The 19,284-nt window shown below is 43.1% G+C and overlaps 1 protein-coding gene across 5 annotated transcripts in view; it reads right to left on the reverse strand.

Moving 5' to 3' along the window:
• The window catches only part of Rab3ip (RAB3A interacting protein), a 43,369-nt gene that overhangs the window by 7,715 nt on the left and 16,370 nt on the right, over positions 1 to 19,284 (reverse strand). For all 5 annotated transcript variants that reach the window (XR_007590616.1, XM_050135484.1, XM_050135483.1 and 2 more), the window contains 4 exons: positions 13,732 to 13,827; positions 5,346 to 5,423; positions 4,540 to 4,743; positions 1,275 to 1,403 (listed from right to left, as the gene is read on the reverse strand). Coding sequence is in view for 4 of the 5 variants with exons in the window: in XM_050135484.1 (XP_049991441.1) it covers positions 1,275 to 1,403; positions 4,540 to 4,743; positions 5,346 to 5,423; positions 13,732 to 13,827 (507 nt within the window). In the remaining variant the exon portion in view is untranslated. The remainder of the gene's footprint in view (positions 1 to 1,274; positions 1,404 to 4,539; positions 4,744 to 5,345; positions 5,424 to 13,731; positions 13,828 to 19,284) is intronic.

Here is a 19,284-nt window from a genome sequence, read left to right on the forward strand (position 1 = left end):
AATTAAACACTGGCAAAAAAAATTCAAAATAAGATAATAATTTTATAAGCTAGTCTTTCAGTTTCAGAGACTTGGCCTTAGACACTACAAAGAGAAGGGACAAAAAGCTCAAATCACAATCCCGACTTTATTACTTTCATAAATCAAGCAGTTATGATAGGTAACTAAGTTACAGCGGAAGAATTTTTGGTATTAACTAGAAGAGGATTAAAGGTATTAATTACATTCCTTACCCAATATTACACATCTACTACAAAAGCCACCTCAAAATTAGTATCCTAACGCCACATCCTGATAAATTTATACAATAAATTCCAGTCACTTATATTAGCAATATGTACTAATTTTAGCTATGTATTTTTCATCTTATGTATTTATAGGCATAAAAATCTGTTTAACAAAATTGACATTTCCCCCCCCAAATCAAGTATGAAGTCTCCTCTGATAAACGGGCAGTGAGGCCAGAGTTCCTCTGGGGAGGTTAGCAGCACCAAGAGAATGGCCGACAACGCACAGCCCACGTCCGGTCAGTGCGGGGCTCATCTGCAGTTCTTACAAGGATGCTCGCTACAGCTCGATCCTCAAAAGGCTTCCCTAAGACTCTCAGGACTGAATTACTTAAACATCAGCGGACAGGCCATTTATCTGAAGACAAACTACTCACGTATAAGATCAAACTGTAGTTATGACTTCTCAGTTGAATACGACTTATATAATTCCTGATCCTCTGAAATGATTTTTATCTGCCTACTTTATCCTTCCTCTTAATTCTATGACAAAGGCCAAGTTAGCATCGTGCTTCTGTTTGTTTATAGACACACTTGGTGCTCTGGTTTAGGTTGTGTTGGCAGAGGTGGAGATCAGTTCACAGCCCTGCAGAGACCAGCCCAGCACTGAACTCACAGCTACGCCCTAGATTCTCACACGTGTTTATCGTGTGGTGATGGGCCAGTAACTGCCTGTCCCAGAGCAAGGACAGAACTCGGCTTAAACTGAAAACTGGACCTGGGTGTGTATGAAGCAAGCAGCTAGCCCTCTTTCCGTACACATCTGCCTGCCACACTAACACAGTACACATCTCAGTGCTTCTGAGCCTCGTCTCGAGAGAGGAAATATGTTCAGAACGGCAGGAATCGTGGTCCTGATATGAAATGGAGGAAATGTTAAACGTGACATTTTTACAGCAATCACATGTAAGACATTAAAATACGGAACATGAGAACAGGAGCACAGAAGATCTGAATGCATTCCTAGTAAAATGAAAAACAAATTACCTCACTTTTTGCGAACGTTAAGCATGGGAAGATATCTTCCTGGTAGATCTTGTCTAAGAAAGGACACGTTCTGTCCATCGTGGGCTCATCCTTCCAAGATCTGAACTCATTATACAGAGAGAGATCGGCCTGACAACCAGAGCAAACACAAGCCACTTAAAGAACAAATAAAAACTACTTGATAAAGCAAGCCCTAATTTAAATATCATTAAAAGGAAATGCTCTTCATTTAAAATAATAAAAATTCAACTGTCCTGTTGATATGATATATACGATAGCATTTTTCTTTATAAAATGATTAACTGAGCTTTTGGGTACGATCCGTCCCTATGGTGCTCACAGATGTTGCTGTCATCCTCTCCTCGTGGGTCTCCAATACTGCGGCTACTCTCTCTCCCCATCTGAGCCAGGGTCTCACCACATACCCCAGGTCTTGGGAATCACGATGTCAGCAGACTGGCCCTGACTAGACTCTTGCCTCGGCCCTACCACTACGCCCAGCCACAATGGGGCTCTCTGAAGACACAGACTGTCTTGAATATAAGAGGCGCTGCTGACCAGTGTTTTCTGAACCTTATCAATCTGGAGCCAATCTAATTATTTATTAGTTTATTTATAGTGAATAAATTGAGTGTGGCCTGTGAAATCTAGTGTGGGTTGAACACGGAGAGAAACTGCTCTTTACTAAAGACAGTCCTAAAATACCCGCGTACAGCAACAGGGCAAAGAGCAGCAGCAGGCACAGGGCCCTCCACTGACCACCGCATCCAACCTGGATTAGCAGAAACAAGCCACGCCTCCTCTTGGCCCTCCTCTTCCGGCTCCTTGTACTCAGCCCTCTTCTCTCCTGCGGAGGCCACTCCAGGCCACCCGCTGACACCGAGTAGCTCCTGAACATGCCCCGCCCTGGGCCTTACAGAGCTCCCTGCCGTTCTGCAAGTACTGAACACCACGTGAGCACGCTGTCGTTGGCCTGGGATAACAGCTAGAGGTGCAGCGCCCATCAAAGAAATGCAAGGCTGAGGGCACCATGCTCTCTCCTTCAGACTCTAAAGGTCAACCATGGCCGTCTCATTCTGATCCATAAATGTCTTAAGCCAAAGCTACAGGCAAGAGGGTAAAGTATATTAAGAGATAAATATTTAAGATTTTCAAATTCACTTGAGAAGTTAATTGAGAAGATGGGAATAAGCCCCGAAGCAGGAGAGTGAGTGATTATCAAATGAAAGACTCCGGCTTGAAGGCAGTAATTGGAGTCGCTTCTTCCTAGAAGCTGACTCTTTCGTAAGCACTTTCTAAACACTTAATCCTGAGTGGTGCAAGGCGGACATGAAGACCCCCGGTTTATAGATAATGCTAGGACTTGAGATAAAATGGCTTCCCCAAAGTCACACAGCCAGCTGATTTTGATGTCAACTTGAGACAGCTGAAGTCACTTAAAAGGGGGAATCCACAACTGAGAAAATGGTCCACAAGACAGAGCTGTGGGCAAGCAAGGCCAAGGGGCATTTTCCTAATTAATGAGTGATGGGGGAGGGCCCAGCCCACGGTGGGTGGTACCATCGGTTTAACAAGAAAGCAGGCTGAGCAAGGCGGGGAACAGCACTCCTCCCGCCATGACTTCGGCATCAGCATCAGCCCCTGTACAGGATCCTGGCTCCTTTAGACAATGAGACGTGACATGGAAGCGGAAGCAAAAGAAGCCCTTTCCGCCCCAGCTTGCTTTTGGTCAAGGTGTCTCATCACTGCGATAGTAACCCTGACTAAGATACACAATGAAGCCCAAATTCAGCTGGACTATTTAGAACCCAAAGCCCTGCACTGTGCACGTCTGCACACGTGTGTGTTGAAAGCTTTCAGAACACCGCTGCGACTGAGAAGCGTGGACACATTCCACCTCACCTCAGATTGCTACAAACTATCCTAGGGCAGTTCCGCACGGTGTGGTGACCCCAGCCATACAATCACTCTCACTGCTACTTCTAACTGTAACTTTGCTACTGTTAAGAATCATAATGTAAGCATCTGTGTTTTCTGATGGTCTTCGGCAACCCCAGTGAAAGGGTCGTTCAACCCCAGAGGGGTCATGACCCACAGGTTGAAAAGCATTGTCCTTCAGTAAAATTGTGTGTGTGTAAAACTTGCTGACGTTTTCACAAAGCACCAGGGTATAAAGTGTGACCACAAATCAGAAGTGGGTGCAGGTGACCTATTCATATGAATTTCAAAACTAGAGACGTTTACAAAGCGGTGAGAAGCCATCTACAAAGATTTACTGTAAGAGGCAGGAGAAAATCCCTCACACTTGCTGAGTGAGAACAACAAGAAAAGCTGTTTTAAAAGCACACTTATTTAAAGTCAAAGAAATCAGAACTAAAGTAACCACTAAAGAAGTGTGTTAGAAATTTAACAGAAACAAATACGAATTTCAGATTTTGCTACATTCAGAGCTGGACAAGCACTAAACTTTTCTAGCTACCATATTCTTATTAATAACTGAACAAAGGTAACTCAGTTACAACAGTTAACCTCAGTAATTCAATTTAGTCACTCGGCTTCTATACACAAAAGAACTGGACAAACACCAACAGCTTCTTCAGCAGGAACTAAACTCAACAATGACTACAGCTTTGAAGAAAACGAGGGATATTCCCAGAATTCTTGACCAATCCTCTTAGAGACAGATTTCACCACAGATGATAACAAAACAATGTTTAATAATTATATAACTTTAACTCTACACATTTCAAAAAATAAGGTATCAAGTTATCTTTGTTTTTTAAAATGTAAGGCTTCTATTACTTCTGGGTTCTCTTGTTTTCTTATTTAACTATTTACTTAATTATTTGCATCAACTCTAGGACTTTCTTAGTCACGCAAAACTCCGCTTCTTCTGATTTTGAATAAAAAGAGCAAACAGTAATCTTCAAGAGAATCATCTCATTTCCCACATTCTTCATTCCTACTTCAACACCGCTCTAATGGACGTGAAAGCCACCCGCTTTCTCCTGTACAACACATCCCAGTTTGCTCCCTGAATGAACATGGGAAAGGCAGAAACTTACCAGATCTGCAGCGGGACTCCGAGGCCAGCCAGCAGAGAACAGGAGGGGAGGATCCCTGAAAGCAACCAGCTCTAGATAAAGCCTCCCCCATCTTAATATTGCATATTTTGTACTAAAAAAAATATGGTGGAAAAAAATCACGACCGACACCTCCATGATGGACATTAACAGCGACCGGAGGACAACCCTCGGCGAGTTACCTCTTTGCAGTCTTTCACCAGTGGCTGTATCACACTGAGGTCCTGGTGACCGCCACTCATGGCACTGCTCGTACTTTTATTCCTCGAGTGTCCCCTTTTAAAAGGCGTCTTTCCAGCCGCCAGAGGCTCCTGCGTTGGTGACGTGGGAGAGCTGGACAGCACGAGTGTCTTCAAGGCGGCCACTTCAGCTTGAAGTACATCGATCTTGAAAAGAAATCAGCACGGTCACACAGGCAACATGCTCTATAACAGATGCGGCTCAGCGTTAGCAATCTGGTCAAAACACTTTCAAGGGCAGAGCGTTAAGTTAAATTTGTATTTTCGGTGGACTAATTAAAGGAAAATAATCCAAGGATTTTGGGTTTCCATATGGCTTGGCTTCAAATGCCAGTAATGCCAAAAGAAAATTAAACAGTCAAAAATACCTAACATTAATATGAATTTTCAAAATCATTAAGATATATTAGCTTACAGTTCACTCCTAATATAAGATTTATATAGGTGTCTTTTTTCCTAAAGAACTAAGTAAATAAGCTTAACTTTAAAATGTGCCTACTGAACCCTTTTATGTGATTTACATGGCTTTAAGTAAGGGGCTGTGATATAAACGCGCCCCGGCGTCCAGTGTCAGTGCACCTCTGTGCACCTAACTATTTTCCCACTCATGCTTTCTGCAGTCTCTAATGTAGAATAAGCACTGTTTCTCCAGTCAGAACAGCCGCCGCCGGCTGCCGAGGTGCCCTGGCAATGGTGACGACTGGCTTCCCACCGGCTCCCCCAGTCCAGAACTAAGCAGTGGGACTCACTTTCCCTTGAGCCTCCTTCAGCTGCTTCTCCGCCGTGGCCTGCTTGACGTTCGCTTCTCTCACCATCTTGTGAGCTTCCTGAAAAAGGCAACACTCAAAGGTTGGAGACCAAGTGTTTCAGCATTCATTCTCAAAGCACATTTTAGCCACCACCTATGACGGGAGCACAGCCATCGTGCCGAGGTCTACCCTGGATCTAAGTGTTCCATGTCCTCTATGAGAAAAGAGAGGACGTGAAAAGGAGGACCAGGCCCTCTCCACTTAGCACCTACTGGCCACGGTGGCAGCCAAGGTGGGTCTGACCACCCCAACAAACTCCCGCATCAGGACTGCGACCACTAAACAGAGAATGACTGCAGGCAAAGCCAGCCAAGAGCGTGTGACCAGGGTCTGTAACTCTCAGTCACGACACATGTGCATATCGCTAGCCGCAGAGAAGTATACAAACAGGACAAATACAAACTGTCAACACCTCAACAGGAGTGACAACTAAGGAATTTCAGATTCCAATAAAACACAAATAAAGTGATACAGGTGGAAACTGGACTGCAGAGCAAGGCCTGGAGAGGGGACTCTGCCTTCTCTTCAGTGGCCTTCACTTTCTAAAGCGACAGACACGAAACTGCAAGAATCTGCGGGTATCGACCTGCCTATCAGTCATAAATATTTATTCCTGACTTCTCTTTATGAGGCGCTGCTCTGGGCTGTGATGAACGAGAAGAGACAAAGGCCCCGCTCCCAAAGAGCATGTGCTCAGGGGACATTGAGGGGACAAAATCGGGGTAAGAATCCCGGACTTTACTCCAAGTAAAAGATGAAGTCTTGTTTTAAGGAAGAGAATAACATGATCCCATATTTTAAGGATTATGCTTTTGCAAAATAATCTGTATAAGAGATTAAAATGGATCCAAACAACATGGGATTTCGGAGTTCGTATTTCAGAACTTTAATATATGCAAAGGAGATTGAGATATTTAATAAACACACAGTGCAATGACTATAGCATGCCTGTGAGCTGCCAAGGGGCAGGGAGGCGATCTCCCTCACAGTTGCTCATTTGATCTTGTGGTATGGCACCGGTGGACAGCAGCTTGTCTCGTGAACATGAACCTCAGATGACATTGAGTAATCGAATGTTCACTAGCCATGATTTATAATGAAATGGAATGAACACAGAGATACTGCATGCACCATCCCGCTGCTTATCTGGCAAAGTCTGTAAGAACTGTCGGATGTGGTGAGCTCGGCATTCTCCTTTGGAAAACAACAGTTGTTGCGGATTTGCTAAAATTTTCTGGGGTAAGAAAAAGAAGACTACCTGGCAGACATTTCTGAAATAATAACCTATATACTCTGATCTCCCAGAAGATAAGAGGCATTGAACTCTAAATGCAGAAGACAGAAATTCCAGAGCACCTGCCGACCTGGCTGCCGATGGACTCTTAGTGGACCCTACATGATCTGAATCCAGCTTCTCAGAGGACTGGGAGAGCTGACACTTCTAAAATCATCTCTGAAAGCTTCAGAGTAACAACTAGAACTAAGGCCACGAGAAAACACCAAGTGAGATATGGGGTGGCCTTTCCAGTCGCAAAAGGGATGCCATGAAAGATACAGAGGTGTGACTGATGTCCCCAAAGAAGGGTGCCAGCCTGCGGCAAAACCATCTGCGAAGATGACGCGTAAGGCACGAGTCTGCCAACCACCAAAATGTCAGAATGCAGATTTCCAAGTGTTTGGGTTACTTCCTTTTACTGTCTCTCTGGAGCGGAGATGACATGAGCACTATGGACACCACAGCTCCCAAACTTTCTCTACCTGAGATGTCAGGTTGGACATTTTATAAGGCTGAGAACACCAGTTCTAGGGCAAAATGGCACAAGTCTGTTTAGGACCATTTCAGAACTGTTAAAAATTATTTTTTAAATAACTTTTATCAGAAATGTATTCACTGAGAATCTGATGTGTGCAATGTGTTCTGGCTACTTTAACCCCACCATCCTCCCCCTCCTACCCACCCGTCTTCCCTTTCTCACGTCGTGTCTTGCACTCTGACTTCTGACACCCCACGTCATCGACATGATATGACCACGTTTTGAACTATCCAGGGGGTCCTGGTGTCTATAAGCATTACACAAGTGACAACGACCGCATCGTCCTCAGAACCAATCGAGGACAACAACTCATCAGGGTGAGGTACGGTCCAGTGAGTCCCCCCAGTCTATGACAGGCCTAGGCTGTGCAGGTGCAGTGCAGGCTGGGCAGGGCTGTGGACAGTGTTTGCACAGACCTTCTCCAGATCTTCTGGTTCTTATGGTTTTTACCAACTCCTCTTTTTTTTGGGGGGGGGGGGTATTTCTTTTTGCTTATTTACTTTTTGTTTTGTTTTTACATCCCAATCAAAAGTTTCCTTCCCTCCTTTTTGTAGCTCACCCCCCCCCCAACTCCACTCCTCCTCCTCCTCTGTTTCTCTTCAGATATAAGCAGGCCTCCCATGGATACCAGCCAACCACAGTATACCAAGTTGCAGCAAGACTGGGCATCTCCTTTTCTATTAAGGCTGGACAAGGCAATCCCATAATCCCGTAAGAGGAAAGTGTCCTAAAAGCAGGCCACGGTAATTGACATCCCCTGCTGTTAGGAGTCCCACAACTGTAACATAGATGCAGAGGGCCTGGTTGAGTCCCATGAAAGTTCCCATGGGTCAGTTCAGTCTCTGTGAGCCCCTATGAACCCAGGTTAGTTGGTTCTGTGGGTTTTCTTGTGATGTCCTTGAACCCACGGGGTCCTACGATTCTTCTTCCCCTCTTATGCAGGATTCCCGTAGCTTCGCCCAAGGCTTGGCTGCAGATCTCTGCATCACCAGCTCAAGGCTTGGCTGCGGGTCTCTGCATCACCGACTCAAGGCTTGGCTGCGGGTCTCTGCATCATCGACTCATTGTTTTTAATGTTTTCTTTCTTTTAAATAAAACTCAAGACAATGCTTCAAATAGCAATTTCTTTTTTACATTATTAATTTTGTGCATGCCATGGCATGCATGTAGAAATCAAAGAACAACTTGCCTCAAATGCTAAGATTTTCCTTTAATTTTTAATAACGTGTGTGTGTGTGTGTGTGTGTGTGTGTGTGTGTGTGTGTCAGAGGACAACCTTCAGGAGTGGCACTCTCCTTCCACCATAGGATCCACCACCAGAGCTTAAACTCTGGTCCACAGCTCACACAGCAAGCACGTTTATCCACAGAGCCACATCAGTCTTATTTCCCTATTTTAAAAGGCTTAATATTGCCAGGCAGTGGTGGCGCACGCCTTTAATCCCAGCACATGGGAGGCAGAGGCAGACAGATCTCTGTGAGTTCAATGCCAGCCTGGTCTACAGAGCTAGTTCCAGGTCAGGCCCCAAGGCTACAGAGAAACCCTGTCTCGAAAAACAAACAACAACAAAAACGGCTTAATATTATCTAAGCACAAACTACTCTTCAGCTTTATTCATTCACTGATGAATATATGTTTACATCTAGCTGGTGATAATACTACAGCAATGAACATGGGAACACAGATAGCAAGAATTAATCTTATTTCCTTTGATGTATACCGGAAAGTGAGTTTGCTTGCCTCTAGTTTCAATTGGGGGGAGGCTGGGTTTTTTTGGTAGTTTTGTGGTTGTTTTAAGACAAGGTCTCACTATATAGCCCTGGCTGTGCTGGGACTCACTGTGTAGACCAGGCTAACCTCAAACTCAGAGCTCTGTCTCTGCCTCCTGAGTGCATCACCACCACCCAGCTCTATTTTTAATCTTTATAATAACCAACAGCACCACACCCTTGCCCACGTGCTGTCATATGCTAACAGGCGTGTGGCAACATCTCCCTGGGGTTTACCTGACTGGTAATGTCAACCGTCTTTTCATACGCCTTCCGCTGTTCGCACATCTCATTAGAGAAAGTCCATTCGGTGCTGACCCTGCTCTTTACTGTACTGCTCTTTCGACATTCCTTATATACGCTGCAATCGCCCCTTGACAGGCACACTTTGCCAGTTTTCCACCCAAGGCACTGCATTTTAATTTTGGTGACTGCTGTGTGCAGGTTTAGTTTCATGCAATTCTACCATTTTTTTTCTGTTTTCTGAGCTTTTGGTTTCATGGTAAAAAAAAAAAAATAATAAAATAAATAAATAAACCACCTTCCCAGACCAATGTCAAGAAGCTTTCCCCAAGTTTCTGCTAGTGTGGTTTCAGGTCTTTTAGTTCACTCTATGGAGTCTGCTCACAGTGTGAGGGTTCAACTCACTCATCTACATGCGGATGTGGACATTCAATTCCCAGTGTCGTTTACTGAGGAAACCAGTCTTTCTTCAGCCGGTGTTTATTAGCCCCTCATTAAGAATCAGTTGACTGTAAGTGCAAAGATTTATTTTTGGGCTCTACTCAATTCTGTTGGTCTCTGTATCCTTCCTCTCGTCGGTGATGTTGCAGTTCCTCCCGGTGTTTACGATGTGGCTTTGCTTACTACTTGGTCCTTACTGAGTAGAATAACATTCCTCGAATACCTGCTTTATTGAAGATTCCATTATAAATTAAGGCTGACTTTTGTAAAACGCGTCTTCTCCATCTGCTGAGATGATCACGTGGTTTCCATCTCCTGTTCATGCAGTGTGGCACACAACTGATTTGCTGATGTCGGACATCTTTGCACCCCAAGAATAAATCCTATCTGGCCATGGTTATGGTTGTTCTCATGTGTTGTTAAATTCAGCTTGCTACCATTTTATTGAAGATTTTGCACCTTTGTGTTTCAAGACTACTGGCTTATAGGTTTTTTTCTCATGATGTCTTCCCTGGCTTTGATATTACAGTAATACTGACTTTATAAAATTCTTTTAGAAGTGTGAGCCCTTTTATTTACATTGTTTTGCTTTGTTTGGGGTAAATATTTATTATTTTGTTTTACTGTTTAGTAAAATTCACCTGTGAAGCCATCTAGCACCAGACCCTTCTACTGGTTAAGTTGGTTTTGGCTTTGTGTGTTTATTCCTGACTCATTTGTCATTGGTCTCTTGTGACTTTCTATGTCACCTTGATTCCATTTTGATAAACTGTTTCTAAGAATTTCTCCATTTCTTCTAGAGTATTATTAGCCTGGAATCACAGAACTCTATGATTCATAAAGGACTATGTGAATCATATAGGACTGTTATGATTTCATGCAGGACTCTGACTTCATACAGGACTCTATGAATCATACAGGGCTTTACAACTCATACAGGAGTCTTATGAACACATACAGGACTCTATGACTCATAGAGAACTCTGACTCATATAGGACTCTACGACCTCATACATGACTCTATGACCTCACACAGGACTCTATGACTTCACACAGGGCTCTATGACCTCATATAGGACTCTATGACCTCACACAGGGCTCTATGACCTCATAGAGGACTCTATGACCTCACACAGGGCTCTATGACTTCATACAGGGCTCTATGACCTCATATAGGACTCTATGACCTCATACAGGACTATAACTTCATACAGGGCTTTATGACCTCATACAGGACTCTATGACCTCATATAGGACTTTATGATATCATAGAGAACTCTATGACATCATACAGGACTCTATGACTCATACAGGATTCTTATGAACTCATAAAGGGCTCTGACGACCTCACACAGGACTCTATGACATCATATAGGACTTTATGACTCATAGAAGACTCTGACTCATACAGGATTCTTATGATTTCATACAGACTCTATGACTTCATAAAGGACTCTTATGACACCATACAGGACTCTATGACTTCACACAGGACTCTTATGACTTCATACTGGATTTTATGAACACAGACAGGACTTTATGACCTCATACAGGGCTCTATGACTTCATACAGGACTCTAACTTCATACAGGACATACAGGACTTTTAAGACATTAAAAAATCTTCAATATATCTTCCATCTCTTTTTAAAACTTTTTTTCATCGGTCTAATAAAAGTCTTGATTATTTCTTTAAAAAATAAAAAACAAACTTAATTTTGTTGATATTTTCCTTTATACCTACTATACCCCATCAATTCCTTCCTCTTGCTAACTTGGAGCTTAGTTCTCTTTCAAATTCCTTGAGGTCTCATCTTAAGCTGAGCATCTTCTTGTATTTTTCTGTAGGCATTTACTGCTCTGCAGTTTTCTTAGTACTGCTTTTGTTGCCTCTCATAAGCTTTTACTATGCTGTACTTTCAATGTCTGTCTCAAGAGGTTTTCAAATTCCTTTTTAAATTCCCTCTTTAACCCCAAAGTTCAATATGTCTTAAGTTTCCACATGCTTGCATTCTTTGCTGTTTTATTATTGATTTCTAACTAAATGTCACTGTGGCTGCAAAAGATTCTGAGACTCTTGTCTTTTTAAAGTTATAGTTGATTTTGTAATGTAACGTGAATTATCCTAGACAACAGCTCATGTACACATGAGAAGAATGTGGATTATTTTGTTATGTGGAAGGTTCTGTGTATGTCTGTAGATACCTCTGGTCTACTGACATCCATCCTAATGCTTCTTTATTTGATTTTCTGTCCGAACAATATATCCATTAAATGCAAGAGGTATTAGCATCTCCTACAATTACTGTATTGCTGTTTCTCCCTTCAGCTCTGGTAGTATTTGCTTTGTAAATCTAGGTGCTTTGTTGTTGGGTACATATTTAATTGGATCATCTAATCAAACTGATCCTTTGTTATTATGTAATGATCCTGTCTCTTATTGACAGTTTTGATAGAAAGTCTATTATGTGCAATTCAAACACAGCAATTCCTATTCTCCTTACAAGAGCACAAACATCTTTCCCTACCTATTCACCTTCAGGCTGTGAGTATCTCCATGTATATTTTGATTGGAGAACTTGGTTTGTTTACATTTAGTGTAATTATTGTAAAGTACAGACTCACTCTCCCCATGTTGCCCATTTGTGTTCTCTCTATTCTATGGTTTCCTTGTTCCTCTTTTGTCTTGTTCACTTTCATTGTGGTTTGGTGGTGTGCATGTGCATGCATGTGTGTGTGTGTATATGTGTGTGTTGGTTTACTTTGATTCTTTTCTCTCTTTTGTGTACTAAGGTACTTTCTTATTTTGGTTATCAGAATCCAAACCAAACAATTCCCCATTATAACTGTTTTCAGCTGATTAACTTCAACTACATGAAGATACTTAAGATCTGCTCCCCAGTCCACTATGTACTTTATAGCTGATGTCAGATCTCACTTCTTTATTGTGTTTCCGTTAACAAATTTTTGTGGTTATAGCTACTTTCAATACTTGATTTTTAACTTACACATTAGTATTGAATCTTCCACATAGTTATATGTATGAGAGTTTTAAACTTTTTTCTCCATTTAAAAACATAAAATCTATTCTTAGGTCACAGGAGACAAAAATAAGCAGACTGTACTCTCCTCACTTGTGACCTTTGCTCTTACACGTGTGAACATAGTCACAAACTTGGAAAAGAGAATTACTTTTCTTTCCTAGTTAGTATTTGGGGGACAAACCAACTTCATGTTTCATTTTGTAATGGGAATGACAGGACACCCAAATTATGTATTATCAAGCATTTCTGTGATGGTGTTTTAAATGAGATTAACAAATTGATATACTTTATAAGGCAGAAGCACAATGGGCCTCACCCCACCAGAGGAAGGCCTTAGCAGAACAAAAAGCCTACCGCCCCACCGAGTAAATCTGTTCTCCCTTCAGACTCTGAAACATGGCTCTTCCAGTTTCAGGCCTTCACACTCAGACCAGCTTGCCAGCTCACCTCACAGCCCTGGCACGTGGTGGCCTCCACAGGCAGGCGCCAGTTCTTTACCGTCTCTCTCTGCCTGTCTCACACCCCCCCACCCCACTGCATCTGTGTCTCTGCGCCAACGCACTGCTATCCAGAACCAAAGCTGGGTAGAAAGCTTGGTCCCGAGGGCAAGCAGGAGATAAGAAGTGTACCAACTAATATCCCTCAAATCACCCTACAGCAATGACTACACCTCAGGGGTTTGCAATCATAAAAGAAAATTAAAAATTAAGAAAAAAAATCACAGTAGTCCCTAAATAACTGGTAAAATTTAAAACTAGACTTACTAACCTTTCCTTTCACACACACGTTTACACCACCAGATACTGATAGCCTATGGAATTCTAATTTCTTCTTACACTATTTTAAATTAGAGACTATATTTTATTATTATAATTACAGATTATATTTTCTTGCTTACAGGAATTATGAATACTCATGAAGCTAGCCATAGCCGTCTCAAGATTCCTTCACAAAACCAATTCTATCAACATTTAAAATTGAGATGTTGCTCTTGGCCACAACATAAACAGACCAACCTCAAATAAACTAGCTGTGAGTTCTTCCAACTCCTGCCCAAGTTGATCTCGCACTTTCGAAAGTCTCTCACATTCTTCATCTTTTAACTTCAATTCCTATGAGAAATTGATAATTTTGTTTTAGATCTCTTCAGTCTGAAATGAGATTATATCGACTATATAATAGTTATTAATAGAATTATAAAATATTAACACCATCTCCTAGTACCTGCTAGATGGAAGACAAACAAACAACCACAATTACAACAAATCAACACGTTACATTAGATTTCTCCCAGAAAACGTCCAGAGACTAAATATGAATATAACACATAAAAAAACACTATTTCCCCTTTAGCTTTTCTCTGAACATATTTATTTCTCCCAAGCATGAACTTCTTTCAATTTTGCTTTCTAATGTCAATAAAATTAATGATTTTTTAAATGTTTACTTAAAGGGGATAGATGGTTCAGTCAGTAAAGTCCCCACCACAAAAGCGTAGAAGACCCGAGTTTGGATCCAGAACCCATGTGAAAAAGCAGGCACAGCAGGGAGACAAATCCCTGAGCTCACGGGCACAGCAGTGCACACCTGCAACCCCAGCACAGAGGAGACAGAGACGGACAGATCCTAGAGCTCACGGGCACAGCAGTGCACACCTGCAACCCCAGCACAGAGGAGACAGAGACGGACAGATCCTAGAGCTCACGGGCACAGCAGTGCACACCTGCAACCCCAGCACAGAGGAGACAGAGACGGACAGATCCTAGAGCTCACGGGCACAGCAGTGCACACCTGCAACCCCAGCACAGAGGAGACAGAGACGGACAGATCCTAGAGCTCACGGGCACAGCAGTGCACACCTGCAACCCCAGCACAGAGGAGACAGAGACGGACAGATCCTAGAGCTCACGGGCACAGCAGTGCACACCTGCAACCCCAGCACAGAGGAGACAGAGACGGACAGATCCTAGAGCTCACGGGCACAGCAGTGCACACCTGCAACCCCAGCACAGAGGAGACAGAGACGGACAGATCCTAGAGCTCACGGGCACAGCAGTGCACACCTGCAACCCCAGCACAGAGGAGACAGAGACGGACAGATCCTAGAGCTCACGGGCACAGCAGTGCACACCTGCAACCCCAGCACAGAGGAGACAGAGACGGACAGATCCTAGAGCTCACGGGCACAGCAGTGCACACCTGCAACCCCAGCACAGAGGAGACAGAGACGGACAGATCCTAGAGCTCACGGGCACAGCAGTGCACACCTGCAACCCCAGCACAGAGGAGACAGAGACAGACAGATCCTAGAGCTCACGGGCACAGCAGTGCACACCTGCAACCCCAGCACAGAGGAGACAGAGACGGACAGATCCCAGAGCTCACGGGCACAGCGGTGCACACCTGCAACCCCAGCACGGAGGAGACAGAGACAGAAAGATCCCTAGCTCACTGGCTAGCCAGCCTGCAAACAGGTGAGCTCCACACTCCGTGAGAGACCCTGTCCCAGCAATATGAGAAAGCAACAAAAGACAACAACCTTATCAGTCTCTGACTTCCACACACATGCATGTACATCCACATGCGTGACAAACACACACCACACACAAGATTGTATTCAAACATCAAAATACTTGATTTTATATGTTGAAATCACTTGAAACTAACCTTTCAAACAAAGATTTTAAAAAATCTAAAGCTCTAGCTGGGCAGTGGTGGCACAAACCTTCAACTCTAGTACTTGGGAAGCAGAGGTAGGTGGATCTCTGTGAGTTCAAGGCCAGTCTGATCTACAGAGTGAGTTCCAGGACAGGCCCCAGAGCTACACAGAGAAACCCTGTCTAAGAAGCTCTGTCCACGTCATTCAGTTCCTCAGACAATGTAATAACTAGTCAGGTCACAGAAGGCAGCTTAAGATTTTAATCTCCCAAAGACAACTCTTGAAAACCAAATATCCTAAGCTTGAGAACCTGATGATAAATCCTCAACAAAACCTGGCAGAAGAAATCCCTTGCAAATCTCAGGCTATAGAGAACATGTCCTCGCTGTGCGGGCATGAAGCAAGAGATGCAGCCCCACAATCATTACACACACCTCAAAGTGTAAGGACTCGCACGGTGGAGAAAAGGGGAAGAACACAGCTGAGAAGATGGGAAAAGCAGAAAGGTTTCCCAGGCCTCACTTGCAGGTGAACGCGACCAGCCATATGCTCCATCCCGGAGGTGGCGGGCTGCTAGGAAACGTGACACACGGTAGAGTGGTGAGCAGGGAGCCTCTCCCAGCACAGCACAGCCTCACACTGAGGGAAAACCTGCTGCCAGAAAACCACCAAAACACAGCAGATGGGTTGAGACAGGCTGTGATGCGAAACTCTGACCTGACAGTGGAATGCTGAGGCGCTAAGACCCCCAGAAACGCTGCCCTAGAGAAAACCTGGCTGAACAAGGAGAGCTCCGAAAGATGCAAGCCATGAAAAAGACACACCAATCACAAGGAAGGCCACAGGCTACCCTGCTCCTGCACCCAAACTTCCTAATGTTCCTTTAGAAACTCAAGATACATGCACATGAGAAATAGAAATGGATAAAGTTACAGTTAAACAGAAACAAGATGCTCTGGTATGCAGGGTGACTGCAAACAATAACGTGTTGAATATTCCAAAACCTATAATAAAGGATTCCAAAAACTTTGTCAATAGAAAACTTGGAAGAGCTAAATATGTTTAACATGATTTAAACACGACACAACATACATATTAGTTACATGATAGTAACATATTAATACATATGATTTTATGTTTCTGTCTGTTTAAAAACATTTCTAAAAGTCAAGTTTCCTATAAGAGAGAAAAAAATCGGATATGAAACTTCAACAGGGGTATTTTATGCTACAAAACAATGAAGTATTATTTAAAAAACAAAACAACTCTAGACTATAAGTTGAATGTTTTTCATCCAGCCAATCTTCCATAAGGCCACAAAGTAACACACCTGTAAGATCTCAGAAAACATCTGCCCTATGAACTTCCTTGAGTGATGGAGTAGATTAAGTATCAGTAACTCTCACAAAACAAAACCTGCTGAAGCTTTATTAAGAGTGAAAAGGAAACTATAGAACCATGACTTGAAAAATAAAGCTAACAAAATAATAACTGAGATGACTCAATGGAAGAGTGCTTGCCTAACAGGACGAGGCCCTGGGTTCAGTCCATGGGGGTGAGGACACAGACACGGACACACAAACACACGCATGCGCGCACACACACGAGGAGGGGAAGGGAGAGAAGGAGAGAAAGAGAAGAATGGTGAGCCACAGACAGGATTCACATTTGCAAAGGACATACGTGATAAAGAACTATTATCCAAAACATGACAAGAATTATTAACAACATTAACAGAAGAAAAACTTTAAATGAACAAAATACCAGACCAAGACATTTCACCAAAGAAGACACACAGGTGATAAATAAGTTTCTGAAAGACACTCAATGGTCTCAGTGTTCTCTTTTATCCAGCAACTGCAGGTAAAACAAAACGCCACCAGACACCGTCAGAACGGCCAAAACCCAACCACAGAAGACACTGCACGCTCATGAGGACATGGAGCACAAAAAAGTCCCATCCCCTGCTGCTGGGAGAATAAGGCGTGTGCTCACTTTGGAAAATGATTTGATAGTTACTTACAAAAGCAGACACAGTCTTAACAAATCATCCAGTATCCTGGCACAGATCCGAAGAAGCTGAAGACTTAGGCCTACATAAAAACATGCATGCAAATGTTTTTAGGGCTTCATCTGTAACTCCTCAGACCTGGGAGCAGTCAAGGTCCTTTACTAGGAATCCTTCTTAGCAGCAACTTCGGTCAGTCCAACACAACAGGTGAGCACTCGGTGCTAAAGTGAGCAGTGCACCCATGAAGAGATACTCAAGACCCTTAAATGCATACTGTTAAGTGAAAAGCCAATCTGAAGCAGCTACTGACTGTGTCTTCAGCCACGTTACCTCCTGGACCAAAAGCAGGTCGGCAGACACGGGACCCTAACAGGTTATTTTTCTCAATTTAATCTGGTTTATTTTTTGATACAGGGCCTCACTCATAGAGATCCCACTGCCTCTGCTTCGAGTGCTGGGATTAAAGGCATGTGCCTAATAAGGACATACTAAAGCCTTTATTCTACCCACACTGATCTTCAGCAACAACCTGGGGAAGACAGTTGATAACTAGATAACTAGAGAGTTACACCGTGATCTCTGGCACACCACACCTCTCAGTCTCATGGGCGGCTCCCCTATTCAAACACTATGGATCTGTTGCTGGAAAGTGATTTTCAGTCCTACAAGATTACAAAGTCTATCCAGGCGGTGGTGGCACACGCTTTTAATCCCAGCACTCGGCAGGCAGAGGCAGACAGTTCTCTGTGAGTTCAAGACCAGCCTGGTCTACAGAGCTAGTTCCAAGACAGGCTCCAAAGCTACAGAGAAACCCTGTCTCGAAAAACACAAAGCCCACCACAGAACAAAGATCCCTAACTACTTCACAGGAGAGCAACCTCTCTTCAGAGTATTTCACAAATAAAAGGTTAAGTTTCTAATATATTATACTGCTTATAAGTTACTAACCCATCTAGTATATTATGCATATGTACGTAAGTGTACAATATGCCTGCATACCCATATACATATCCATGATATCAACAAAATACAGCAAGATTACATCACACACTTCATGAACAAAATGCTTAATCTTCCTTGGGAAGCTCAGAAAACTGCAGTGTGCACATGTGTGGATGTGTAGATTCAGGAAGCGGTTACCTGGATAAAGTGGGCAGATAAGCAATATAAGGGAACACAATTAAAGCAAAGAGCCAGAACCTGGAAACAACCTAGATGCCCTTCAATTGAAGAATGGATGAAGAAAGTATGGAATATATATACATATTAGAGTACTACTCAGCAATAAAAAACAAGGACTTCTTGAAGTTTGCAGGCAAATGGGTGGAAATAGAAAACACTATCCTGAGTGAGGTAAGCCAGACCCAAAAAGAGGAACATGGGATGTACTCACTCATATTTGGTTTCTAGCCATAAATAAAGGACATTGAGCCTATAATTCAGGTTCTTAGAGAAGCTAAATAAGAAGGAGAACCCAAAGAAAAACATATAGGCTTCCTCCTGAATATTAACCTTCATCAGGCGATGAAAGGAGACAAGAGACAGAGACCCACATTGGAGGGAACGCAACTTCCCATTCTAATCAAGACAGAGTAATGGTCCAATTTACCACCCACACGACACAACTGAAAAACCAGGAGAACAATTCTCAAGCCACTGGGCACGTGCCAACAAAAGATTGTTTCCCAGAAGAGGGAAACAAAGTGAGCCCTGGGTCATGTGAGCAGATGAGACGAGAGGATGGTCAAGCCCTAAGTTCAGGAAGTTAGAAGTAAGGGTCAACATGTTACACAACAAAAGCAAACTATTTAAAGGTTTAGACTTTGGGCATGAAAACCACGAAGTCTGAGACAGGTCAGATACTGCAGAAGGAAAGACCAGCACTGGCAACTGTGAGAA

This window comes from Alexandromys fortis, unplaced genomic scaffold, assembly GCF_014885135.2.
Source record: "Alexandromys fortis isolate MF-2015 unplaced genomic scaffold, M_Fortis_MF-2015_v1.1 scaffold_24, whole genome shotgun sequence".
Taxonomy (NCBI): domain Eukaryota; kingdom Metazoa; phylum Chordata; class Mammalia; order Rodentia; family Cricetidae; genus Alexandromys; species Alexandromys fortis.